Raw genomic sequence first — 27,801 nt, 5'->3', positions numbered from 1 at the left:
GTCTCCTTACAACCCAACAACCGAACACTAGGATTCATATATGAGGAGGTTTGAGTGCTTCTTAGAAGTGAAAGCCCTCCTGGGGATCTCTGATAATCGTAAGAGAGCCATGTTCCTGAGCTACTGTGAGCCAGAGGTATTCAACACCACCAAAGACCTATCCGAGCCAACGCCAGTACAGACTGTCACCTGGTCAGTGCTTCAACACACGCTGAGAACACACTATGCTCCCAATCTTTCTAAATACATGTGGAAGCACAAATTCAACCTCCGAAACCAAAAGGAAGGGGAAAGCATAAATCAATATGTTGCCGCGCTTAGAAAATCCGCAGCATATTGTGAGTTTCATGACCTGGACAAACTATTGATGTACAGAATAATTTGGGGAGTGCAAGACATTAATTTGCAAAGGAAATTGCTGACGAAAACATATCTCATTCTGCAAATTGCGCTGGACAAAGCCAGGGCCAGAGAGTCCAAGACCAAGTCGATGGAAATGCTGCAAAGACAGAATAGACCGAAAAGTGCACTCAGACCTACAGAAGTCCACCGCAAGACTACCGAGCGAGAACTCTCTGACAGCAAGAACAAGGTTTGCTGCATGTGGATGGAGAAGAGAAACATGACACGAGATTTTGAAAGCCATTTCCCTCTTTGCGCCGGCTGTGGGGGCAACCACCAGAGATCTGCCTGTCATTTCCGAACGCAATATGCCAACATTGCGATCATAAAGGACACCTCACAAGAGTCTGCAGGAGTGAGTTGCCAGCTGCATCATCACTGAAACCTTCTGCCTTCCAGGTTGCATGAACAAAGCTGCCCAGGCGAGAGGCATGGAAGCCCCGGCAATGGCACGACAAGACAGACTTCAACAACATCTGCCAGACAACAATTGGGCAAGCCAGCACCCCACGGAACAAGAAGATGTGGGTCACCATCCTCCTTAAAGGGTTGCTATGCAGCATGGAGATTGACACTGGGTCATCTCTAACAATATTGTCCTGAGCCACATTGAAGCAAGCCATTCGGAACATCAGGAAGCACAAGCTGAGGCTTCAAATATTGCGCCTCAGTAACTATCAGGAGAACCATATCCCCGTTTTGGGACAGGGCACTTTCTATGTTCAATTTAAAAACTTTGATGGCTTATTTCCTGTAACAGTGGTCAGCGGGTCACTACAAAGCCTCCTTGGTTTAGACTGGTTCAAGTCCCTGGGCTTGGGGATGACCGGCATTAACACCATTCGTGAAAGTCGAAGCCGAAGACATGCTGAGAGATTTGGAAAATGTTTCAGCAGCAGTCTTGGCAGGTATTTGGAGACCCCAATAACATTTAATCTTGACCCCATTCGATTAAAGCCCCAGAGGGTCCCCGTTGCCCTCTGACCCAAAATTGACCAAGAATTAAACTAATTGGCCAGGGAATTCTGGAGCTGGTCAATCATGTCTGCTGGCAGACCCCCTCTTGTGACCCCAGTCAAGCCTGACAGGTCTGTCCGCATCTGAGCAGACTACAAGCGCACCCTAAACAAGGCTCTCCAACAGAACGCTCATCTGGTGCCCATTGTCCAATATTTACTTCATTCTCTTGGCCCGGGAAAAGTATTTGCAAAATTAGACTTACAACAGGCGTATCAGCAACTGCTGGTAGATGCACCACAGTGGAGGACCATACCATTGTGATACATAGGAGCATTTAAATATACCCAGCTATAATTTGGCATTAGTATTGCCCCTGGACTGTTCCAAAGCATTATGAAATGGTTTTTGCAGAGGATACCAGGAGTCATCCCATATTTTGATGACTTCTTGGTATTGGCTGAAAATAAGGAGCAACTTTTTAAAAAAATTATGAATAGTTTTGGCTAGAATTCGAGACAAGAGCCTCTGCTTAAAAAAAGAAAAATGAGAAATTTCTCTGCCAAGGATAGAATTCCTGGAGTAATTCAGGAATTCCTGAATAAAGCAATCCAGGATGCCCCTACACTTCGCAACCAGACCAAGCTGCAGGCATTCCTTGGACTTTTCAATTTTTACAGTGTATTTCTCAAGCAGAAAGCAACTGTAGCTGAGCCCTTGCATTGGCTCCTCAGCAAGGATGCCAGATGAACCTGGGGCAGAGCCGAGGCCATCGCGTTTACCGCGGTCAAGAAACTGCTGTCAGGGGACACATTCCTGGTCCAATATAACAGGACTCTGCCACTTGTCCTGATTTATAATCCTTCGCCTTTCAGCTTTGGGGCAGTCCTCAGCCATCGAATACCCAATGGAACAGAAGCCCCCATCACATACTATTTGAGGACCTTGTCAGCCACTGAATGCAATTACAGCCAATTGGACCGCGAAACATTGACTGCGGTGGCTGGGGTAAAGAGGGTTCACGAATACTGGTATGGCTGTGATTTTGAAATTATCAGACCATAAACCTCTGCTGGGGCTCTTGGCTGGGGACCGACCAACTCCAGCATCACTGTCACTGTGAATGACCCATTGGACTATTTTCCTTGCTACCGCCTCATTCACCACCCAGGAAAGATTCTGGGACATGCTGGTGCCCTCAGCAGAGGCCCACTACCCGAACTTTTGGACTATCCAATGCCAGAAACCCTGGTTTTGTTAATAGACTCACTTGAGGCCAGTCCTGTGTCATTTAACAAGTTCGCCTGCCACTCAGTGAGAGACAAAACTATCTCTCAAGTTTTGAACTGGGTGTGGAGGGGGTGGCTCCAGAGTCCAGTGAGGTCTGAGTTCAAACCTTTTGTTAAAAATCAAACTGAATTGTCTGTTTTGCATGGGTATCTTCTGTGGAGGGACAGAGTAATTGTTCCACCCAAACTGCAAATTGCAGTATTACAGGCCTTGCACATAGGGCATCTGGGAATTGTCCGGATGAAATCTTTGGCGTTATGTGTGTTGGCCTAACATGGATGGGGAGATAGAAAAATGGGTGGCAATCTGCACTCCATGCCAGGAATCCAGACCAATTCCCCCAGAGGCGCCCTCTTGTGAATGGGAATGACCTTAGGTAACCTAGTCCATGGTACACATTGACTTTGCTGGCCCTGTGCATGGCCAAGTATTTATGGTTGTTATGGATGCCTACTCGAAGTGGTTAGAGGTAGTCCTCATGAACGTCACCACGGCAGAGGAGGTCGTCAAGATGCTACAGAGACTTTTCTCCATGCATGGCCTGCCTGACGCTCTAGTCTCAGACAATGGGCCCCAATTCATGGCCATCCAATTTGAGACTTATTTAGCTACCTAGGGAATCAGTCATGCCCTGATAGCACTCTTCCATCCGGCTAGCAATGATCAGGTGGAGAGAATGGTGCAGTCTGCAAAAGAAGTCCTATCCAGAATGGGGCCAGGAGATTGATAAACCCGGGTAGACCAATTCCTCCTTTACCAGGAGATCACACAAAGTGCCAAAACTGGCAGAAGCCCCACTGAGCTTTTGATTGGTTGCCAGCTAAGATCTCCCTTAAAGTGAAGCGGTTGACGTGATGTGCCAGTGCCTTGAGGCTGTTAGGGTCTAGATGGGGGATAACAAGTTTGTACTCAATCCGGATAAGACCGAGTGGCTGGTGTGTTTCCCTCCCACTAATTGGCCAAGTTTTCCATCTCTCAGGCTGGGGGGTCAAACAGTACGCCCCTCAGACAGGGTTCGCAATTTGGGAGTCCTGCTGACCCACAGCTGACTTTTGAACACCACTTGTCGGCTGTGACCAGGGGGACATTTGCCCAGGTTCGCCTGGTGCACCAGTTGCGTCCCTACCTGAACCGGGAGGCCCTCACAACAGTCACTCATGCCCTTGTGACCTCTAGACTGGACTACTGCAACATGCTCTACATGGGGCAGCCCTTGAAGAGCATTCGGAGACTTCAGCTTGTCCAGAATGCAGCCACGCGAGCGATTGTGGGTGCACCTCGGTTCACCCACGTAACACCTATCCTCCGCGAGCTGCACTGGCTGCCTATTGGTCTTCGGATACGCTTCAAGGCACTAGTCGTCACTTATAAAGCCCTTCATGGTATTGGACCTGGGTACTTGAGAGACCGCCTGCTGCCAATTACCTCCAATAGACCAATCAGATCCCACAGATTAGGCCTCCTCTGAATTCCATCCTCCGGCCAATGCCGACTGGCGACTACCCGGAGGAGAGCCTTCTCTGTGGCTGCTCCAACCCTCTGGAACGAGCTCCCTGTGGAGATTCGAACCCTCACCACCCTCCAGGCCTTCCGCAAAGCCCTTAAAACCTGGCTGTTCCAACAGGCCTGGGGCTAAAGAGTTTTTGCCCCCCTTCTCGAATGGTATGGTTGTTGTGTGTTCTTTAAATTTTGTATTGTTATGTCTCGTCTTTTTTATTCCCTTGTCTGTACCCCCTTCCCTGATTGAATTGTGAGCCGCCCTGAGTCCCCTTCGGGGAAAAGGGCGGCATACAAATGTAATAAATAAATAAATAAATAAATAAATCAAACCGGCTACACCCCAATTATTCTGCCGAACCACCAATGGATTCAACCAGCAGAATTAGAACATTTAGTGTAGGGGATCGAGTTTAGGCCCCAACTATGCTGGGGGGAGCTCTCTGGATTCCTGCTACAATTGCAGAAATCACCAGACCTCGCTCTTCCAAATTGGAGCTCAAGGACAGGAGAATTTGGAGGCAGCATATTGACCATTTCCGAGGCTGCCTAGACCAATCTACTCTTAGGCAACCAGAGGTAACTCCTGCATGAGTTAGCCAAAGCCCTACCCAAAAGGAGCAAACATTCACTCCTCTCACAGACCACTCAAGCCCGAAGGTACCGGAATACTTATCTGAAAAGGTTGCGGGGCCGCAGCGAATTCCGAGCGAACTGGCTCTAGGAACTCCAGCCACGCCCCGGAGAAAATTCCAGGACTTCCACCAGGCGAAGCCAGACAGGCAATGGGGTCCAATGAACTGATCGAAATCTCAGCGCCAACTGAACTGCACATGTCAGAGAGAGTCTCTAGAAGACCCGCCTATCTGCATGAGTATGTTACCAGCCAGATCAGCCCATCTAACAGGGGAGGGGTGTTACATACTGACAGCCAGAATGGTAAGTTCCACCAAGGTCTTCCGAGCCGGCGGGAAAATACTCAAAGGTGATTGGCCAAGCCATTTGACCGCTCCCTATAAAAGGGCTGCTGCCAAAGAAAGCAGCGCTGGATTGTACATAGTTCATTCTAATAAAGACCTGTTGTTCACTGCTATGCCTGAGTCTGCCTCATCCATTCACCCGATCTAACAGTTTATTTCTGGCTTGCTCCTAATAATCAGTGCCTTTCAAGAAGTTGTGGGTGCTCCAACATTGCAGTTTTTTAGGAAGAGATTGGACAGCCATTTGTCTGAAATGGTATAGAAGACCTCCAAGGTCCCTTTCAACTCTGTTAATTATGTTCTGCTAAATCTTAGATGCTACCAGGATGAATAAATCTAATCTGGATCGGTCACAGGACCAGAGTTTTATTCTTCCGAGCTAATAGCCTGGGACTAATACTCCAGTGGAGAGAAGTTCCCCAAGGGTGATTTTCAGGTTTTCCCCTTACATTCAATCCCATGTTAGATACTTCGGTTCTTTCAGCAAAAATGAAAACAAATTAACAAATTAATCATTTGCAAAGTGACTTTATTAAAGCAATAAGAGTTGTGCATACAGTGATGAAAAAAAGTAATTTAATTGAGTACAGAAACTTAAACAGTAGTGCACCTTGATAGTTATTTCAACTAAATCCTGTTTTCTGTAGCCCCTTAACTCATCAAGAGAGAATCAATTCTCAAAATCTAAGGCCTATTATTTCTATCATAACCATCCTGTGCTCATGAGAAAAAGATGTAGAAAGGCACTTGAAAGGGTTAAGTGTGCAAAATATTTCAAATGTGAAAAGCCCTGTCTCAAGTCAGGATCTGTCTCAACATTAAAAGCAGATCCTTCTGATAAGTATTTGGATGCTTTTTTGAGCTTCCTCAAAAATCAAAATTAAAGTGGCCTTATTCCAAAAAGGATATTTCAAACTTGAAACATTTTGCACACTACTTGAAAGCTGTTTTCATTTAGTGTTGCTGGTAAAGGATCCTTTTGTTTCTGCACTAGGTGTGTTACCCTCACTTCATTCCAGCTCATCGTGATGAGAAGTTTCATTGATTACCTGTCAGGACAAATGACATCAAGTATTAGAATGGGTTTTAGCAGACTCGGCTTCTAAACATTCACTCATGACCTTAAAGAGCGGTGTTTTTTTTTTTTTTTACATTTCCTACATTTCAACTGATGCCAAGAAAATTCATTTGAACTTCTCCATCTGTTCGTCGGACAGTGTAGCTTCCACACTCAAATCCAAAAAAGTTCTTTCAAAGAACTTTTTGGGAGAAGACTAAGAGCCACTGAGTTTGTAATAGATCTTCTAGATTTATGGGACATAATCTTAGAACTGTTGGCAATAGGTGCTGTGTTTGGATAGCTTTCTGACTTCTGGAAGCAAAGTGGTGCACAGTTCTATAATCCTAGTATGGAAGGGTTACTATTTGATAATTTAGCATTATCAAATATTGAGAACCTTGCCTAGTATAGTCTTCAACTGTTGCTATAGATGAGCAGAGCAAATTACAGGGAATTTGCAATAGCCAACGGCAGTAGCCAAGCTATGAAAGTGAAAATATATTTTAATTCTGCTTAATATAACCAACCATTCAATCATTAAGCACAGAGAGCAGACAGAAAAGTAGCAAGCAGTTCAATACTGCCCAAATGGACATGTACATGTTTCTATAAACTGAGCTAAAATTCAGCAGCTTTTGTTCTCTTGGATGAAGATAGGTATCATCTTAACCATTGTCTCAGCATAATGTCCATCCTACAAAACTGCATAAAATGTGTGCCTAAACAAATATCTCATACAAACTCATACAAACATTTATTTATCTATAATAAGGTTAAGAGCACTCACTTGGCCATCTCTAGTTTCAACAGTCTTGATTAGCAGTGTTCTCTTGGAGTGAGTATCAATTGGGATAGACTCAAGATTGGTTTCTGCAGATGCAAAGACAATTGGTTACAACATCCAGCATGCAATTGCCAATATGTGAATTCAAAATGTAGCAATGCTGATTTTAGAGATCAGGCCCAGATAAAGCAGCACACAAAGGAGGGATTTTCAACTTCAGGTTCTATAAGCTTCAGCCATTAAGTTCACTTGTTTGGGTCATTGAATAAACAGTGATCAAAAATATCTGAAATCCACTAGTTGGCAACCTCTCTATAATTGCCAGACCATTAAGTGTTTCAACTACTAGTAAGAATCAAGATAGGAAAAAAACTAAAGTGGGCTTTCTGACTGTTTATACTACAGTCCATCCATTTAAGGCATTTTGTTTTTTTCAACAATTCAAGTGAGCATGATATGGGGCACACTAACCTGTGAAATCCAAGCTACTTCTCTTGATCATATGGCAAAATGATATCTCAAAGTGCTAAATGAAAGCCAAAAGTTCAGTTTCCTGAGACAGCCAACAGCTACTTACCTCTCAGATTCAGGGAAGCAAAAGTTGGGATTGGCACATTAATTCTATATATATATAAAAAAAGGACAAAATTCAGATTAGATGAACCAAGAATGACCATACTGTCACCAACCTCCCCCAAATTCAGCCAACGTATTTTGTACCTGCTCTCCTCTCCCTCCAGCAGTTTCCTGTAAGTAGCAATTTCAATATCAAGAGCCATCTTTACATTGAGCAGATCTTGGTACTCGCGGAGGTGGCGAGCCATTTCTTCTTTCATGTTCTGGATTTCATCCTGAAGTCTGGAAATGCTGTCTTGGTAGTTGGCAGCTTCAACTCCAAAGGCATCTTCCATCTCACGCATCTGGCGTTCCAAAGACTCATTCTGTTTAAAAAAAAAAAAAAAAAAGTCAATACATTAAACCACTGGCAAGCTCAGATTTTAAATTTAAAAATTCCCTTCATCCATTTCCTTTTCTTTATTGTTAACATGTCAACTTTTTAAAAAAAACTACTTCACAAATGCTTCACAACAGTTCATTGCTGATTATTTGTTTACTTTCCACCTTTACTGTTTTTACAAATAACTCAAGGTTGCAAACATATCCAACACACCTTCCTCCTCTTATTTAACCCACAACAACCACCCAGTGAAGTAGCTGGGCTGAGAGAGACTGACTGGCTTGGCTGGTTGGCCAACTAGCCAAACAATATAGCTGGATTTTAACAATAAATAACAAGAGACAAATCCTGAAGTTCAACAAAAGTCATCACTTTCTTGCAACATCTTTCACTTACACTTCCTTTTAGAGCATCCACTTCACAGGTGAGAGACTGAATCTGCCTGCGGTACTCACTGGCTTCTTGTTTAGCCTGACGCAGAGCATCATTGTTCCTGCTGGCTGCTTCAGACAGATCTGCAAACTAACATCACCATGCCAGGTTATGAAACTATAAATGTGCATGAATAACAAAAAAAAAAACACCTTTATCCATTCAGCATTCTATGAAGATTGTAAGATTTGGTTTGGGTTGCATCAGGACTTCTAGATATCTCTCTTCATTCCCTTTCAAAAATCAAAGGTGCTGTTTGCTATCAATATTGCAACAATAAATTTGAGTTACCACCTGCCTTTGAACAGCAACTGAATATGTATGGTTAAAAAACTACTTTTTCTGATTGCTTCTACTTTTCTAGCATAAGGGAGGACATAAAAGGGTGAATAATTTAGCAAAAGCTAGTGTAAATATTTAATATTAGTGCTAAATAAATAGAATCCGATAGATTTATACCTTACTTAACAAGTCACTTCTGGTGGACCAGGTACACATTATTAAGATTCTTTGAAACTTGCATATTAAAAAAACACTCATTTTAATTAGCTCGCTTTGGAAGATTACAGCCTTAACTCCTGGCTCTTTATTTTCAGAGCTTTTGTTTACAAGGCAAAAGTAATCCCTACAGGATTTCACTAGCTTTTTAACAACAAAACCAAACCCACTCATTGATTCTCTGACATTTCTTAGCAACAGTGCAGAAGGGAACCTATTTCTGTCTTGCAGCTTCAGGCTATAAGACACAAGGAATCATTTAGATTAGTGATAGCCAACAAATTGACCTGAATTATATGAAATATTCTGGGCTAGCATCAATGAGTCATAAATATATTTGAGAGTCATGTAAAAAAATTTGGCTGATAATCATATCAGGGCAAATTTAGGCATCACATACCTACCTTTTTACCCCACAGAAGTCAATAGGATCTACTTTTGAGTTGGCAAATACTGAACTAATTATTTCAACTGAAAAATGCAAGTGTTGACTAAATTCTCTTCTAGAAGAAGAAAATGCAAGGTCCTGATGTCTAAATGGCAAGCATGCAAAAATGTTAGCATTCTACATTAATATATGGCAGATTTTAAAAATACCTGTGTTATTTTTAATGGTCATAATTCTGTCTAATTCCAAAATGCACATTTTGTGCATGAGTGCAGACATGGTTGTTCTACCTTTAGTCAACAGAATTTCAAAATTTTAAGTTGATCAACTACAGAACATTTTTCTTCTTCTTCTTAAAGGGTTACCGATAACATTTTGCTTACTTTGGATTTGTACCACTCCTCAGCTTCCTGAAGGTTCTTTGTGGCCACAGATTCGTACTGCTGACGTACATCACGCAGGGCAGCAGTGAGATCAGGTTTGGCAACATCCATGTCAATCTGGATATGCTGATCCTGGATTTGGGCTTGCAGCTCACGGATTTCCTTCAGGGATGAACAAACACTGGTTAAGCATTAAACGCATTTACCAAGATTGTTTTTTGTCCAGAAAACCTTAAAACCATGTACCTCCTCATGAAGTTTCTTCAGGAAAACAATTTCTTCTTGCAGGGTTTCAACTTTGCGTTCCAGATCCAGACGGGCCAAAGAGGCATTGTCAACATCCTGAAGTAAGAAAGAATAAAACTAATTCACCAACCACCTGGAAACACCTTTGAAATGCAAACTAATAATGCCCACAATAAACTCTGTGGTCAATTCTTTTCATGCTTGCAGCAATTACTGTCTAAAGGGTGAGTCAATTCAATTTCTTTTCAAGATACTAAACCGGTAGGAGGGAAAGAGATCTGACATTTTGCCACGAAAAAAAAAATTGACAATTTGCAAGGAAGAGAAAGGGCAAGTCTTTCAGTGTCATATTTTTCCTGTAGTGCTGTGTGCTTAACATAAATTGTTCTGTAACATTCAAACAAGGCTAAAATTAAACTATAATTATTATGCTTCAGGTTTACAGAAGTTGGAATTGGTAATACCATTCAGCATCTTCACTTTCTTTTATTACGTGACAAGATGAGTGTATGAAACTGTCAGGTCTTTAAAAAAATTACTATCAGTGAATTTCCAAACCTTGCTACCATTTTATACACCTTATACACATAACCAGAATTGGGACCAGCAACTTAAGCTTGTCATTAAGCAAAGCAGTCACTAAATGATATCTCAACTATGCTTAAAGCTTTTCTTTGATTTAAAGCCTGCTGTAAACATGAGGATTGTTTGCAAATTTATTTTTCACTACTGTTGTTACTGCCAAATGAGGCAGTTGCTAAACAAGGACTATCTGTATGCAGATGTGATACTATGCTTAAACCAGGGGTGGAATGCTACCGGTTCGGACTGGTTACCCGAACCAGTAATAAAAATGCTACTGGTTCTCCTGAACCAGTAGTTAAAAAATGCTACCGGTTCGGGTGAACCAGTAGTTCCGACTGATAAATCACGTGGCACAACTGATTGTCGCACAACTGATCACTGGAACTACTGGTTCGACTGAACCGGCAGCATTTTTTTACTATCGATTCAAGTGAACTGGTAGTTCCGATGATCAGCTGTGCGACAATTAACTGTGCCACACAATGTATATTCACTGCTTTCTAGCTAATCTACATCACGCGGCACAGCTTCCCCCCTTTGCTGTACTACTTACCTTTGCAGACTCAGAAAAGGCTTCTTAATCCTTTTTCAGCGCTGCACGGTAGCACCTGCGGTGCAAACCGGTGAACCGGTAGCGAAGCGAACCGGTAGCAGACTTCAGAGCATTTGACCCCTGGCTTAAATTGTTATTTATCCAGGATATCCATTTGAGGGATACTGTGAGTTGTAGCTGAACAACATCAGGAGGGCAAATGATTGCTGTTGCAACCACAATGAAGTCTGGAATTTCAGTTGTAAGTTGAGGCACCACATGCCCAGACTTGGATTTTTACCACCGCTTTTACAATGGTCAAATCCAAAATAGCCAATAGGCGTTTATTTCTGTTTTCTAGAGGGGGAAAGAAAACATAGTATATAACACTCATATGATCATGGGATGATGCAACTGGTTGTAAATGTGAACCAGTTACCAAGCACCCAAAGTATATAAATCAAGGACTACCTTTAGTTAAAGCATAGAACACAACAAGAAATATCATGCAACAGTCTGGACCTTCCTCAGTGAAGTCAGCTTAAAAGCCAAGTATAATAAATTACTGTTGGCTCACCAGTGAAATAAATATAACCTTGCCCCAGCCTCCCTTGGCACAGAGTTCCAAAGACTGAAAAAGAAGTCACTGAGAAGCCCCTTTCCTATCTCAACAGACACAGTGTTGTCACAGGATGAGAGGGGAGAAACTCCTCTAAGGCTTATAAAAACTTAGCAGATTTCCGTAAAAGAAGGCACTCTTCTTTTTCTGATTAATTACTATGAACTTTGCTTCACATTCCATTCAGGGTAGCAAATAGGCTACCTCTACAATGTGGGCTTTCATTAAATATGTCAATTTTTCAAGCAAAACATCCAAAATGGAAAGGGAAGAAAATGCTACAACCAAAATTGAAGCACCGTGTACCTGGCAATGTATGAAAAAAAAAAAAAATTTGTATCAGTAACTTTGGTCTCCTCTGGTCTTTGCAAAACTATCAGACCTTTTCACAAAGCAGTTTAAACTTGAGCATACAGAAAGCTTGGGCTGGGCAAATATAAGCCAGGAGTATGACTTCACATCTTTTTCGAAGTCCATTTTCCAGCCCAGTGCTCACTGAACACATTTAACCATACCCATATGACTTTCCAGCAGATTGAAAGTCATCTGGATACGGTTAAATGTATTCAATCCTTCTTGGTGCCCCAACTGTTTTTCAGTAATTAGTGAGTCAAAGAAACCGAACAGCAGGCAGCCTCAAGACTGCGTAGCTAATATTTAGCTACAAAATGCTAAATTATGATGGAAGAGATTTCCATTTAAAAAAAAGGCTGTCTACCAGTAAAACAAATACATTAAGCCCAGAATGTATTTAATGCAGTGTTTTACTAGCCCTCCCAAGGACTTCATTGCCTCATTTTGCTCCTGAAAGCAGGTGAAAAGACAAAGGTGGTCCCATGAGACCGTATGCTGCCCATATTGAGTTAAGGAAACATCTGCAAATGCTGCTATACTGAAAAGCATTTTGCAAGCTGATTTGATTACCATAAGTAGGTCAGTGTTTCCCAACCTTGATGGCTTTAAGATGTTACGGTCCAAAATTCCCCAGCCAGCAATTTAAAAGCCCTAAGGCTCTGAAAAACCCCCACTGCATCAGGCTTATGGTAGAGAGAAGAAAATAATATCTCTACTACAAAGTAGGCCATGTAATAGCGTGAAGGGTTTTTTTTTTCAGTGTAACATTATGGGGACAAGCCTAAACCAAGTGTAATTGGAAACAATAGATTACAATCCAATTTTTTTTAAAAGGCACTACTGAAGTTTAATTACTGAAGTTTACAGATATTAATTCAGAGGCTAGCAATCTTTACTGGCACTTGGAATAGTCATAAAATTGTGGAGTTCTAAATTTAAAAAATTAACAGGATAGACCTTTTCTAACTTCAACTGAAATAGCCCAAGTTTCTAAGGAGCGATATCAAAATCCCACAATGTTTTGTAACCTTGCAATGTTTTTAAGATTTGTTTTTAAGTATATTTTGTCAGCCATCTCATTTTTATTTTATTTTATTTGTGGTTTTGCAGTCTTGGTGCCCACAGGGATCACACTAATGGTATTTGAATCAAGCCAAGGTTTGTTCACATTATACTGCCTGGTTCAAAATCACACATTACTGTGGCTGAGAATTTGTGAAGCTGCCTTTTGAACACATTATGTGTTACGCTAGAAAAAAGTTTTCTTCGGGTTTTAAAGTTATAGAGATGCAACATTCCAAGGGACACTTACAATATTTAAAGTGGCATTCAAAGGCATTTACATAATCTGAAGTATGTAATATGTAAATTTAAAACTTTTCCTCAATGTGTAAAGCTGGTGAGTAAACTAGCTTATGTGGAATGGAAAATGAAGTAGTTGTTTTTTTTCAGGATGAGAAAATGAACTGCCACTGGAGACAGCCAACATGAAATCCAAAGCAAGCCACTTTGAGAGTTTGCACTGTTACCTGAATCCAGTGAAGGCAGGACATTGATACCTCTAACGAGAAAGGCTAAAAGGCAAATGCCTGCCTAACTCAAAGTCTTAGAAGGGAGAGAAGGAAGCCTTGCTACATGTGACATATGCTAATAGGGAGGAGAAGGCCTGGGATGGGACATCTCTTTAGAACAAGAAACGAAATATACAGAGTGAAGCTCTTCTTTTTGGAAGCCATTGGTACCTCTGTGGGGCTCTTCCTTTTGCCGTGCATATCACTGGGGGGAGGAGGGGATTTCCTTTTGCAAAAATAAGAGTGTTATTTTATGGGGAATCACAGAATTTGTGAATTATGTCCAATTAGCATGCATATTGAGTCAAGGTGGTGCAGTGGCTAGAGTGCAGTATTGCAGGCTACTTCAGCTGACTGCTAGCTGCAGTTTGGCAGTTCAAATCTCACCAGCTCCAGGTTGACTTAAGCCTTCCATCCTTCCGAGGTGGGTAAAATGAGGATCCAGATTGTTGGAGGCAGTATGCTGACTCTGCAAACTGCTTAAAGATGGCTGTAAAAGCCCTATGAAGCAGTATGTAAGTCTAAATGCTATTGCTATACAGTATGAATTAAGTCTCCGTGGTTTCAATCACTATGTAGAAGTGTTATTGACACCTATGGCTTTGGCACCATCCTTTCCTAACATGTGTAACTGGAGTCTTTTCCATTAACCTGGCTTAAAAATGGGGGGGGAAAACATTAGAACAGCCTAACACTTACCCATCATTGCTAGTGAAATAAACCAAAACACACAACCTACTATTTTTTTTTTAAAAAAAAACCTTTTATACTGCAGTTGCTTTAAATTCTTTAGGAGGGGAAAATGTCTCAGAGATTGGCGGCTGAATATCAAGGGTCCCAATGATAGGAGGTTCTTTTCTATTTGAGTTAAACGGCAGCCTGTACAAAGAGCTAAGCTAACTGATGGATAAAGATGATATGCAAATCAGCATTCAGATTCAGCACTTTTTCTTTCAGCCTTTGAAGAAAGTTTATTTTGAATGAAATAAACAGCTCTGGTGCCTCTCCACCACTCTCCCCAGGGAAAGTATCTGCAAGGTTCAAACCCTAAATAAACTTTGTAAAACAAAAAAACCTCTCTCGGTTTAAGCTAGTACTTAAGCCAGCAGTTAAAAAAAACTATGTTCAGTGCCTGCTTATAAATTGTAATAGATAAAATGACCAATACTTTAATTTGTGGGTTCTTAAAATGTGCTTGCATCATGACACATTTAGTAAGAATGCAGCCTTTGGTTAGTAGCACCCCAGAATACAAAAGGTTCTGTTATTTCAGTCTCTGGCCACAAGGCAGGCTCCGCATTCCAGACTGAATCCCATAGAAACTATTAATACCTTTCAGCAGAGAGAACAGATGTTCCCCTTTCACCCCTACGGAACTGGGGGAGGGGGGTGGATTCCATAGAACCTCTTGGACGGCAGGCAAAACTTTTGTCAAGAATTTTTAAAAACCTCGGCACTACAAATATCTGAGCAAACAAATGTGAAGCGTTAATATGTTCGCAAACTAATCTAAACACAGGTCTAAACATTAGATATAACACTTGATGAAATTATCTTAAAGCATTTGCATAATAATGAAAATCTCAGTCACATATCTACAAGCTATTAGCAAGAAGAAATCTCTCGAGTTTGGAGGTTACTAAAATAATCTAAAATTAAGTTGGACCCAAACATTGTCAAAGCCAGGGCTTGCCCCATTTATTTTATTAGGTCTTCTCTGGATCCAGGATACTACAGGAGGAAAAAAAAATCTTTCTTCCAGATACCATCTTAAAAGCTGCCCTTTTCTGTGAACACAAAAGTGTGTATTTATGGCACATAAATCAATATGTGGCATACAGATACTTTCCTACATTGTAAGCTATGTCTAGAATTTGAGATAGTAGGATTGAATCTAAAGTTTGGAGAGCTGAAATCTTAAGGGTCATTGTCCTCTTCCTTGCAGTCTTCATAGAAACATGCGTTTGGCTGGTGTATAACAGAGAATTTCTGGATTAAAAGATAGGCATTTTAATGGATCAACTAAAATTCTAATAAAATTATTAATGTATTGCTGCACAGTCAAAAATGTAAGTTTATTAGAATCAACAAAAATGTGTTTGTATCAAATAGGCAAGGCTCCCCTTCAGGCGTTTTTAAGTTTCAATCTAAAAAACTACTTGCCTACAAACTTTTTAACCACTAGGTGGCTTCAGCGTTGCGTTACATTTCCGAGGAAAGCTACTGATACTAACCTGCCTGAAAGACTGTAGGGTATTCTCAGCATCTTCTCTCTGAAGCATCTCATCCTGAAGTCTGAAAAAATAATTCAAAGATATTGAAAACATCAATCACGAAAAGATTAGCTGTCACAGGAAGCCACACCTAAGAAAGAAAATAAGGGGGGAGAAGAACAAAGCTTCCAATAAAACTATCTTTGTTATGGACAATCCTTCTTTATTGTGGTGTGATCAACTCTGGAGTGAAACTACTTGAACAGCATTATTCTTACAAAAGTTTACAAAAACTTTTTCACCTACTTCATTCCAATTATAACCTAGCTTTCCTCAACTTGCTACCGTCCAATAAGCTAGGCTGATGAAAAAAATTGAGGAAGGAAATTTAAAACCAAAGAATAAATTCTAAAACAGACTTAAAATGGCTTTAGCAAATTTAAAAAATATATAATTTCTGCTCAAAAAAATTGAAGAAAAAGAATCCCACATCCAGCTACATACATGGTGTAACCTCACTTATTGAGAGTTTTATCCCTTCAGTATAAATGAGCTGAGACCAAAATGTTGCCTATCCAATGCTACAAAGCATCAAAGTAAATGGGAGAGAGAAAAAACATATCATTTGTTTCTGTGCTACAGACCGTGGGAAGATGACCGCCTAGTACATTCTTCTGGACAAAGAATTTTATTGTGCTTCCATTTTTTTTAAAAAAAAAAAAACTCCATAAGCTTCATTCTGGAAATGTCTTTTCAAGTTTCTATGCAGTTTATCATATTTATGATGATTTTTTTTTCAGATTAGCAAGAATATGAATTCTTAAGTATTCACTCATATTTGAATACAAAAAAGTTTTCACAAATTTTTGAAACTAAAAATTTGGAATTAACCAAAGCTAACACCAACAAGTTTTATTTCTAAGGGAGAATTGGAAACATCTCATGCTTAATTTCAGCTTCAAGTTCTTGGAAACGAAGATACCCATTTGCTATTTCATTTGCACATATCTAGGAAAAGCTGTATGTTTGCACGTTTATCAAAAAAGAGACTACACATAGGATACATACTTACCCTACAATCAAGGATAAACTATTAAACTGGTGTTTTCCTCTGCAATCAAGTTTATACATTAAAAGGGAATATAGTAAATTGGGAGATAGCTAGAAAAGGCTCCTTTTCCCTTGTTCTCCAATACTTGTTACTACCACCAGCGGACACACCCATTATCTACTCGGGAGAGCATGCTCTTCTCTGGCAAATAAGCAGCTATTAACTAATAGTTCTAGTATCCAGATAGTTCGTTTTTAGGAACAGATCTTGTAGTCCACTCTTGAGACTGGACTCACACAAAGGGCTTTATAATATCCTATGTCGGGGCTCCTAAGCAATGATTCTTTGGGGTTGATTTTTAATCCCACTTTTATTATTTCATAAGTTATTCAAGGCGGGGGAACATACACACTACTCTTTTTTTCTTCCCCCTTTCTCCCCATCACAACCCTGTGAGGTGGCTTAGGTTGAAAGAGTCTCACCGGCCCAAAGTCACCAACCGGCTTTACGTCTGTGGCAGAATTAGAATTCCAGTCTCCTGGTTTCTAAAGCCAGCACTTTAACCACTACACCAACTGGCTTATTCCACCACTCAGCCGAACTGGACCTGCCGAGCACGCTGCCCCAGTACCCCACTCGCTTCACGGGCCACTTACTTCTCGCGCAGACGCTGGATGTCATCGCCTAGATTGTCGCGCTCCACTTCCACGCGCGCCTTCTCGTTGGTGAGCTGGTCCACTTGCCGGCGCAGGTCGCGCATCTCCTCCTCGTAGATGTCGCCCAGGCGGGAGGTGCCTTTGCCCTTCAGCTGCTCGAGTTCGGCCACCAGGATTTTGTTCTGCTGCTCGAGGAAGCGCACCTTGTCGATGTAGTTGACGAAGCGGTCATTGAGCTCCTGCAGCTCGGCCTTCTCGTTGGTGCGGTTCGCTTTGAACTCGGTGTTAATGGCGTCGGCGAGGGTGAAGTCGACCATAGAATCGCTGCCGAGGCGCAACGGCGGAAAGCTGCTTCGAACTCTCACGGATTTGGAGGCATAGATGCCGCCGGGAGAGGAGACCAGGCGGACGGAGCTCGGTCGGATGGAGCTACCCAGCGAGTAGCGGCTGCTGGAAGTTATAGAGCGGGTGCTGCTGGGCCGGCCGCCGCCGAACATGCGGCGATAAGAGGAAGAAGTGCTCCGGGTGCTCATCGTTGGAATCCGATGTGCTTCTCGATGCCGAAGTAGCGTCGTCGTCTAAGTCTTGCTTTGAGCGAGAGCAGCGGTGATGGAAAGGAATTGCTCCTCCCGCGCGCGCCCTTTATACCAAACCCAGTCCCACCCTCCGGAGCGTTACCGTAATTATCAGAGAACTGCTTCTTTGGCACGGAGCACCCGTGAAAGTGCAAGCTGATTATCGTCAAACCTAATGGGCAAATCCACCAATCGTGGACAGCTTGCGCAAGAACTCGACACTTTTGAGCAGAGGTAATTTTGCTCTCCAAAAAAACCTGTCCCGTTGCTCTGTTCTATGAGCTATTTAATTAATTACGTTCACCAAACATTTTAAACAAAAAAAGGGTGACCCAAGTATTTTATTGAGCGAACACATTGCGTTTAGAGTCATTGAATACTTCCGCGCTTTCCTCTAAAGTAGCTCTTCTTTTGTGCGTTTGTAACTTTTTGTATCTCAGATCGATTCTCTACCTCCCTGTTGACGTGGGTGGAGAACCTCAGAAGCTGATCTGATAAGCCTGAAAGCCCCCCACCCCAAAAACCTCATCTGTGTGGTTGCACAAACTTAGGGCGGTTTCCTGGCCGAGAATTCTCGGCAGCAGGGCGGCAGAAGAGAGATGGCGGAGAAGCAGCGCTCCCTTGGAGCGGTCCAAGTTGTTGCTACGAAAACGGAAAGAGGCCATCGCGAAAGAAAAGAGGAGGGGGGAGAAAACTAAGGCGGGGGACTCACAGAGAGAAAGAGATGGAAAAATGGGAGGAAGTGAGTTGGAAGCTCGTGGCAGGAGTGGAAAGGCGAAGGATCCAAAAGACTGCATAGTCTTCCCGACGCCTGGACAAAAAGCGAGACTCGCATCCGAACTCCTTCATTTTAGAAGTTGAAAAAGGAGGAAGAAGCGATTGGCACTCGCTTCGTATGCAGGAATTCCTCCCTTGTTGCCCGCTTCTAGGCCGTGGACGGCCTTATGTGTGCCCATTATCAGTCACTTCCATGTGGCAACTCTTCTTATCTTTTTCACGAGGTGCTTTCCTAATAGTGCTGCTGGTGTTAATTTTTCGAATATATTGCCTAAAGGGAAGGATGTGGTATTTAGATCAGGGCATGCTAGGCCAGGGTTTGTTCCAATCATGGTGAGTTATTAAACACACCATGCCTGTCAAAATCAAGTAAACTGGTATGCCAGACTTGTGGGTGAAGCCATTTAGAGTTTGTAGTATGGTAACAAAATATAGTAGATCACCGTTAAAGTTAGTACCAAGTTTGCAAACTTATCTTGAAGCAACAGTTGTTTTTTCCCTAAATATGTAAGGGAAGGAAAAGTAAACTTAAATTGCACCAAGAAAACTTAAAAGTGAGCCAAATCACTTTCACACAAACTTTTTGGACTATAGAACTGCATTTGAACCTTTCAACAGAGCTAATGGTTCTCTAGTTTCTAATCTGATTTATTTTTTACAATACTGTACTCCAGTTCTGCCGAGCCTGTGAAGAATTCATTTCCTATAGGGGGCAATGTTCTTCTCATTCCACCAAAGTTTGACCTTCATCCCTGGAATTTGCAGATCTTGCTTAAGGTAGACCTTTTCCTATTCAGATGCAATAGAAATATGCAACCATAGTTAGAGATGTTGGAGGGGGGAAATCATCTGATTTGTAAAAATGTTGCTGTTATTTCAACAGCATGAAAAAAAATTCAAATGAAAAAAAAAAGCTTTACAATCAGAGACCTACTTCTGATAGAAATTGTTCAGATATCTGTAGTGGATAAATGAAAGTATACTACATATACTAAAAATGTGGATTGTGTGTTGTAACACAATGTATTTGGAGGGCTTTATGAAGGGATAGGTTGAAGGATAGTTGTAGCTCCAGGATCTGGTACCTTGGAATGCAAGGAAGGTTTGGTTGGCTGGGAGTGAATATTAATATTATAGGATAGTTCAAATGCACCATTGAATGGTGAATATAAAGTGTTCCATGCATGATCTCAGTGTTGTGAAGTTGGTCAGCTGTCCTTCCTCATCTCTGTGGGTCCTTTCTAGAAGTGAACATAAACCATCTTCATACATCGGTACTGTTTCTCAACCCTGGAAACCTGAAAATGTATGGATTGCAGTTCCCAGAATTTTTGCAGTTCCCAAAATTTTCAAGCTGCCAAGGTTGAGAAACACTATACTGAAGGATCAGGAAGTGAAAATAGGTAGCTTGAAGGTGCTTTAAAATTATTTTGCATTAAGATTATTTAGATTATTGGTTGAGAATCATGAGAATTACAGTCCCCATCCTGGAAGATGCTACTTTGGGAAAAGTTTGTCTAAATCAGTGTTTTTCAACCTTAATAACTTTAAGATATTTGGACTTCAATGATCATAATCACAGTTCATATATCTTAAAATTTCCAAGGTTGCGAAACAATTATCTAACTACTGTATTTTGAATTTATAATACTCACAAAATAATATCTAGTTCAAGATAAGGTGTTTGTTAACATTGCACATGACTTATCTGGCCACTTGCAACTGTCTTGTCAAATTTAATCTGAATTTATTCTTATCACACCACTGAGGAAGATTCTTTTTTAAAAAAACATGGAAGGAAATATAACAGGAAAAAAGACATTAAAATGCCAATATGAAGTAAAATGTTTTTAAAAATACTGACAGGAAAATTACTTGATAACTAATTCTTTGGCTGAATAATTTTGATTTTGATCTGGAAGAAACAATGATGTCAAATATTATTTAATGTTTCATGTTCTTCTCAAGTTGTAAATAACACTTGATGAATTATAATCCCTGGTGAATGTGGATCCAATTGCAGTGGGGCTAAAGATATCAGTTATGTCATAAACCTCATTGTTTTTAATTGAAATAAAATGAACTTCATGAAGAAATTGTGTCCATGTGTTCATTAGTGATTTATATTACTTTATAGCATGATTTAACCATCACTGTAGCAATATATTAGTTTTTATGTTGCGTCAACAAGTTTTTAAATTACTACAACTAGAGGGGGATGCTACAATCTATATATATAAAAGCCAAGTATCACTCACTCATCATAAAATTTCCAGAACCGTAAAGCCTACAAACTTGAAATTTGGCACATATGTTTCTCTTGGCTTCTAGGTGTTCACTAAGAAAGGATTTTTTGAAATGACCATCAGATCATTAGTACAGTAATTAATACGCTCTGGTGCTAAGGAGTTCTACTCACCCTTCCCACCTAAAAAGAACTCTGTTCCAACTGCCAGTTGCCTTATATTAACATGCTCTGATGCTAAAGAGTTAGACATTCTATTCCCCCTCCCCACTTGAAAAGAACTGTTCCAACTGCCAGTTGCCTCACATTCCGTTACCTCAGTTCAAACTGACAGACGTTCCACTTCACTCAGGAGCGGTCAGGGGCTCCTTACAGTACTAAATATAGGTACCTCACCAAAATGTCTATGCCTTCCCACTATGGAACTGCTTCCGGACTCAAGGCAGCCACGCGATATTCCCTTATGTCTTTCAATCCCCGGCCACCACTGAGCCAACAGATTGTGAACCAAATTTCTCCTGCATAGCCCGATCACATAGTTTCATCCCAAATCATGGCTAGTAAGCTATAAATCAATGTTTATTTTCCAGGTGGCTGGGGAATTCTGGAAGTTGAAGTTAGACTATCTTAAACTTGCTGAAGTTGTGAAAGACCTCTATAAATCACAACTGAGGAAACAGCCTTTGTTTGTTTTAGCTATTCCAAAAGGAAAATATTATTTAGGGGAAAGTGCAGTTTCATTCCTCTGAATTCAGGCAAAGATCATGATTTCTGTTTTGTAAAGAATCCTTTCCCATCCTACACAAACACACTGAAGTAAAAAAAATGCACTAATTATAATTAACTGCATCAAAAGAATTCTGTTACCTCCTTATCATTAATTTATTAAGTTATAATTTGCTTATTTGTGCTGTGTAATTACAAGGGGATGCAGTGGCACAGTGGCTAAGACGCTAAGCTTGTTGATAAGAAAGGTTGGCAGCGCCGCATGAGTGAGCTCCTATTACTTTTCCCAGCTTCTGTCAACCTAGAAGTTCAAAAGCATGTAAAATGCAAGTAGAAAAAATAGGAACCACCTTTGGTGGGAAGGTAACAGTGTTCCATGCCCCTTTGGCATTAGTTATGCCAGCCACATGACCATGGAGACGTCTTTGGATAGTGCTGGCTCTTCGGCTTTGAAACAGAGATGAGCACTGTCCCCTAGACTCTGGAACGACTAGCACATATGTACAAGGGAAATATTTACCTTTACCTAATTACAACAGAAGTGGCCAGTTAGATGGTTAGCTTTTGACAGCGTTATACTGTAATCATAAGCATATAACAGAAGCTACAGTGACATCATGGAATTATCACAGAGATGTGAAAAAATTAATTTTTCATGATACACATGTCTTCATTTATGCTCCGCTGGTGTTCCAGCTATAGTCCAATTTGTTGGTTCTACCACAAAACCGCGGTAGACAAAAGCGCACGCGACGAAAGCGCGTACGTGACGTCATCACAGCGCGACGAAAACATCGCGCTGTGAGCAGTAAATTTAAAATTAAAGCGAAAACCTTACCCTAACCCCCCCAAACCTAACCCTAAACCTAACCCTAAACCTAACCCTTAATCTAACCCTAAACCTAACCCTTAACCTAACGCTAAACCTAACGCTAACCCTTAACCTAACGCTAAACCTAACCCTAACGCTTAACGTAACCCTAAACCTAACCCTAACCCTTAACCTAACCCTAACCCTAACCCTTACCTTTATGTGAATTGGCTTGCTTTAATTTAATTTTAATTTTAATTTAATTTATTTTTAATTTTTTTCGTCACGCTGCTGATGACGTCAGGTACGCGCTTTCGTCGAGCGCGGTTTTGTCTACCATGGTTTTGATGGGTCACGCAATTTGTTTTCCTTATCAATGGAATTTAAGCCACTAAGTTTGCACTATAATTTTTTGGGAGAGTTCCTTAAAATCTGGGGGGGGAAACCACTTCATTCAAGTTCCTAAAAACAAAAAGGAAGGGAAAGTTGCTGGAAAACTTCATTAATAGGTCTCTGGATTGTAGACAGTTTACATGATAATAGCTTATGATACAATTCATTGGGATTTTTTTTTTTCATTTTTATATTGCTCTGTGAAAAAAAATTTAACCCGTATGGCGTACAAATGCTAACAATTTACCCAAGAAAGCAGCTCTTTACATTTTGATATCTCTACATTTTCTGGGTGCAGTCAGTTTTCAGAATTCCCAATCAAAGTTGCCACTAGCCATCCTGGTTGGCAATCCATGGATCTGTAATGTCAATATTAATTAACCTTTCTCTATAAGACAAAGAGGAAGACAAGGAGTCAAACAGGAACCAACCCAAGTAAATTGCATTTGCTACCTAATAAATCAATAGAATAGAATTCTTTATTGGCCAAGTGTGATTGGACACAGAAGGAATTTTTCTTTGTTGCATATGCTCTCAGTGTACATAAAAAGACAAGATACATTCATCAAGAATCATACGGTACTACACTTAATGATAGTCATAGAGTTCAAATAAGCAATCAAATCATATTAGAAAACAATCAATATAAACCATAAGGATACAAGCAACAGAGTTACAGTCAAAGTCATAAGTGGGAGGAGATGGGTGATAGGAATGATGCAAAGATTAATAGTAATAGTAATGCAGATTTAGTAAATAGTTTGACAGTGTTGGGGGAATTGTTTGTTTAGCAGAGTGATAGTGTTCGGGGGGAAACGGTTCTTGTGTCTAGTTGTTCTGGTGTGCAGTGCTCTATAGCGTCATTTTGAGGGTAGAAGTTGAAACAATTTATGTCCAGAATGTGAGGAGTTTGTAAATATTTTCAGAGCTCTCATTTTGAGAAGGCAGGTTGATAGTAATTATTTTTTTGCAGTTCTAATTATCCTCTGAAGACTGTATATGTCTTGTTTGGTTGCAGAGGCAAACCAGACAGTTATAGAGGTGCAGATGACAGACTCGTCATCAAACTCTTTGCTTTGACTAATCAACTTCTTATGTCTCTATGAATATTCAAGTTGAACTACTCTAAGCAGTATTAATGATCGAGATCTTAATCAGCAACCAAACACTTGCAGAAAATGACAAAGTAACTTGTACATTTTGTGGGAGGAGAAACAGGAAGTGAGAGATTCTGAGGAAAGCTGTGTTAGTCTACAGAAGTTTAAAAAAATAAATCAGGTGCATGATATGTTTTCCAACTAACGTATTTTATTAAAAGGCATACACTTTTGTGAGCTGCAGCACATTCCATTAGATGTATAGATTAGCTACACTCTGGTAAGATTTATACCGAGGGGCCGTGTGGCAAGGAAGATATAATTTCATGCTTGTCTGTAATTTAAATGCTATACTAACCTGCGATTGCTTGACATCTGTATGCTATAGTTATTAATTTATTTATGCTTTCTAATTCTGTCTTTCATTTCTTGCCCAAATTCAATAGAAAAACATGGCTCCCAGCACAACTACCTCTGCCTTGCTTGTCTCTTCTTTGTGCTAGGCTACTGGGGGAGACATTTTTGCAACTAGCATTGGGGCATCCTTTTTCCTCACCAATATTTGCCATCCTGTTTTGCTTCTCTGTGTTGTGCAGTGATTAATACAGAGTCAAAAAAAATTCTGAAGCTTATGCAGTGCAAAGTTTCCTTGATCTTGATCAGAAAGCCTTTCCTCAGTTAAAGAGTTCCTTATGTGTCCTGGAGCCAGCAAAACTCTTATTGCCCTTGCCTATCTTTTCTCTGTGGCCTTCTGTCCTGACTTTTTGAAAGATAGTTTTTAGCAACGGCACTAGCAATAGCACTTAAACTTATATATCGTTTCATAGTGCTTTAACAGCCCTCTCTAAACGGTTACAGAGTCAGCATATTGGCCCCAACAATCTGGGTCCTCATATTATCCACCTCAGAAGGAAGGATGGGTCAACTTTGACCTGGTCAGATTTGAACTGCTGAACTGCAGCTAGCAGTCAGCTGAAGTAGCCTGCAGTGCTGCACTCTGATCACTGCGCCACCTCAGCTCCTTTGAAGGGAAACTAACTTTGTACACCTTTGGCTTTCCCACAGTTACTAGCTGGTGTGATCACAGCAACATCACTATGTTTCTTTGATGGATGTCCGGCAGGCAGCCAAACCCATGGTATTAATTAACTAATTATCAAAATTGGTAAGATGATAATTGATTTATAGTGGAAGAATAGAGGTTCTCTGCCCTCCCACTCTGTACATCTGGACTTGCTGGTGATAAAAGAGTATTTAAATAAATCTTAAACAATTTTCCCAGATCCAAGCAAGTTTTGGAAGACTATAGTAGAATTCTGTCTACCGCATTGATAGAGCAATATACGCAACCATGCAAATACATTTTTTGTTACAGGGTCCCACAGTAGCTCAAATTGCTGCCTGATAACTTGCATAATTCCCATTCTCACCAGTGAAGAACATTCCTGAGGTTCGAGGTCAGAGCCAATGTGGTAAACGCTATGCTGCTGATCTTAAATCCTCTGATGGTTTTAATTTGTTTTATTCTTAGTTTCAAGAAACATCTTGCTTATTTGAAAACTGTACTTTATTCTCATTTCATTCACTTCTTGGTTGTTAGGGCCAGTAACCAAGGAACGTATACACTCAATAATACTGAGTTTGCATACTGTTTTTGGCTGTTACCATGTAAATCCACCAAACACTTGCAGACAGAAATGAGAAATGCACTGGAGATTTCAAAGGAAGTGACTCTAGAGGTGACTTATACTCAAACTTTTTTTTCTTTTTCTGTTTAGCTTAGCTTTTTAGTTGTAAGTATTTGAAGGGAAGATGTTATTCATGCCATTGAAATCATTCTATGCTCATCTTATGAGTAAATCTGTTTCCACATTTTAAAGGCTTTTTAGAATTCCCCAGATCTTGTGATTTTACCATTTTTATTATCATTAAAATGTACAGAAATTATGTGATCCATTTTGGATTTATTTTGACTTTTCTGACCACAACTTAGAGACATCTTTAATTTAGAAAACTTAGGTAAAAATAATCAAAATTATGGACACAATGGTACAATAAAACATTCAGATAGTGTAACTACAACTGCCCTAGGGGCTAAAACATATGAAGAATGGTTGCTGGAACTGAGTATGTCACGTCTGATGAAAAGAAGGACTGGGGGTAACATGATAGGAGTGTTCCAATATCTCAGGTGTTGCACAAAGAAGAGGGAGTCAAGCTATTCTCCAAAGCACCTGAGGGCAGGATAAAAAGGAATGGGCGGAAACTAAACAAGGAGAGAAGCAACTGAGAACTAAGGAGAAATTTCCTAACAGTTAGAACAATTAATCAGTGGAACAACTTGCCTCCAGAAGTTGTGAATTCTCCAACATTGGAAGAGATTGGATAACCATTTGTCTGAAGTAGTATAGGGTTTCTTGCCTAAGCAGGGGATTGGACTGCAACACCTTCCAACTCTAATATTTTATTCTGTATCTGATCAAAGACTGCTTGTCCTTTATAACATCCATACTTTTTCATGTCTTTAGTGTACCTATATTGCATTTGTAATTGATAATAACATTTTGACCACAGTTTGCAGACACCTTAATCTACAAAGTACAATCTCACCTGCATTGATGCTTTTCTGCTTTCCCATCCTAAATGCTTCAGTTTTTCAACAAACAATGTTGTACCTGGATTTATATGGAATACCATCTCATGAAATCTCAGAAATCAGTTTCAGGGAACCTTTGTTCTTCTTACACTGGGAGCTTAATTGTTCTGTTTATCAGTGAGATCTGTACATGGACATCAATTATGTTCAGACTAATTTCCCCAGGTATTAAGATTCCCTAATCCCTATCTGATTTGCCTTAAAGAACAAGGTGCGCACAACATGCAAACATAATGTTTGCTTGGATGTGGCCTGAAATGTTCTGTATATATCCAAGTATTATGGCTTATGAACCCAATGTTGTGTAAACATTGCCAGTGATCATGCGCTGCGTTGAATAAACCATCTTTAAATAAATCATTAAAAAATGTGCGGGTGACTTTAATCTGTGCTAATAAGATCAGAAGCTGTTTTAATTTTAAAATAATAATGTGGCATACTGGAACGCATTGAACCACTCTCCCACATCATTTTTATATCTAAAAATGTCTTTAGGCCACATTTTTAAGAATCCAAAACATTATTAGAAAGAAAAAAATGGTGGATGACTTTAATCTATTAGTAATTATGCTCACCAATTTTAAAAAAGACAAAGATAAGCAGCAATAATGTGTGAGCAAACAAACTGTAGTTTATTTAACAAACTGGCTAAGCAAATCACAGTGTGGTGTTATGTAATAATAGCTGTTGATATTATCCTCAGTTTAGGCTTTAAAGAGCCTATTCTAAAAAAAAAATTCAGATCATAATAATTCATTAATATTGGCAAATAGATTGAATATATTTATAGAGAATTATATTAAAAATGACCAGTGTGAATTTATAAGAGGCAGACAAATGTCAGATATAGTAAAAGAAGGGTATTAAACAGAGGTGGGTTGCTCCCAGTTTGGCCTGGTTTGGCTGAACTGGTAGTGGCGTCAGAGGGAGGCTCCGCCCACCCACCCAGAACCTTCTGCAAAGCAGCATCGCGCAATAGAGAAAGAGAGAGAGCGTGCACACAAGTGAACTGGTAGTAAAACCGTTACATACCCACCACTGGTATTAAATATGGGTTACTATATA

General features: G+C 40.4%; 1 protein-coding gene across 1 annotated transcript; it reads right to left on the bottom strand.

Moving 5' to 3' along the window:
• Positions 1-5,638: 5,638 nt before the first annotated feature.
• VIM (vimentin) lies at positions 5,639-18,089 on the bottom strand. Its single transcript, XM_014059642.2, has 9 exons — positions 17,457-18,089; positions 15,771-15,831; positions 9,876-9,971; positions 9,630-9,791; positions 8,325-8,450; positions 7,691-7,911; positions 7,548-7,591; positions 6,974-7,056; positions 5,639-6,175 (listed from the first exon to the last, which is right to left on the bottom strand). The coding sequence occupies exons 1-9, from the start codon at positions 17,987-17,989 to the stop codon at positions 6,137-6,139; spliced, it is 1,365 nt and encodes a 454-aa protein (XP_013915117.2). The 5' UTR covers positions 17,990-18,089; the 3' UTR covers positions 5,639-6,136.
• Positions 18,090-27,801: the final 9,712 nt, after the last annotated feature.

Source organism: Thamnophis sirtalis, unplaced genomic scaffold (assembly GCF_051295495.1).
Source record: "Thamnophis sirtalis isolate CommonGarterSnake01/CBP01778 unplaced genomic scaffold, rThaSir2_p1.2 scaffold_4, whole genome shotgun sequence".
Taxonomy (NCBI): domain Eukaryota; kingdom Metazoa; phylum Chordata; class Lepidosauria; order Squamata; family Natricidae; genus Thamnophis; species Thamnophis sirtalis.
Note: the sequence above shows the minus strand (reverse complement) of the source record. Positions and strands in the feature narration are given on the sequence as shown.

Coding starts and splice junctions, on each gene's coding strand:
- VIM (XM_014059642.2), bottom strand. CDS start 17,989: ATGAGCACCCGGAGCACTTCTTCCTCTTATCGCCGCATGTTCGGCGGC. Junction 15,832..17,456: donor ATCCAGCGTCTGCGCGAGAA/GTAAGTGGCCCG, acceptor TTATTTTTTCAG/ACTTCAGGATGAGATGCTTC. Junction 6,176..6,973: donor TTGAAACTAGAGATGGCCAA/GTGAGTGCTCTT, acceptor TTGTCCTGACAG/GTAATCAATGAAACTTCTCA.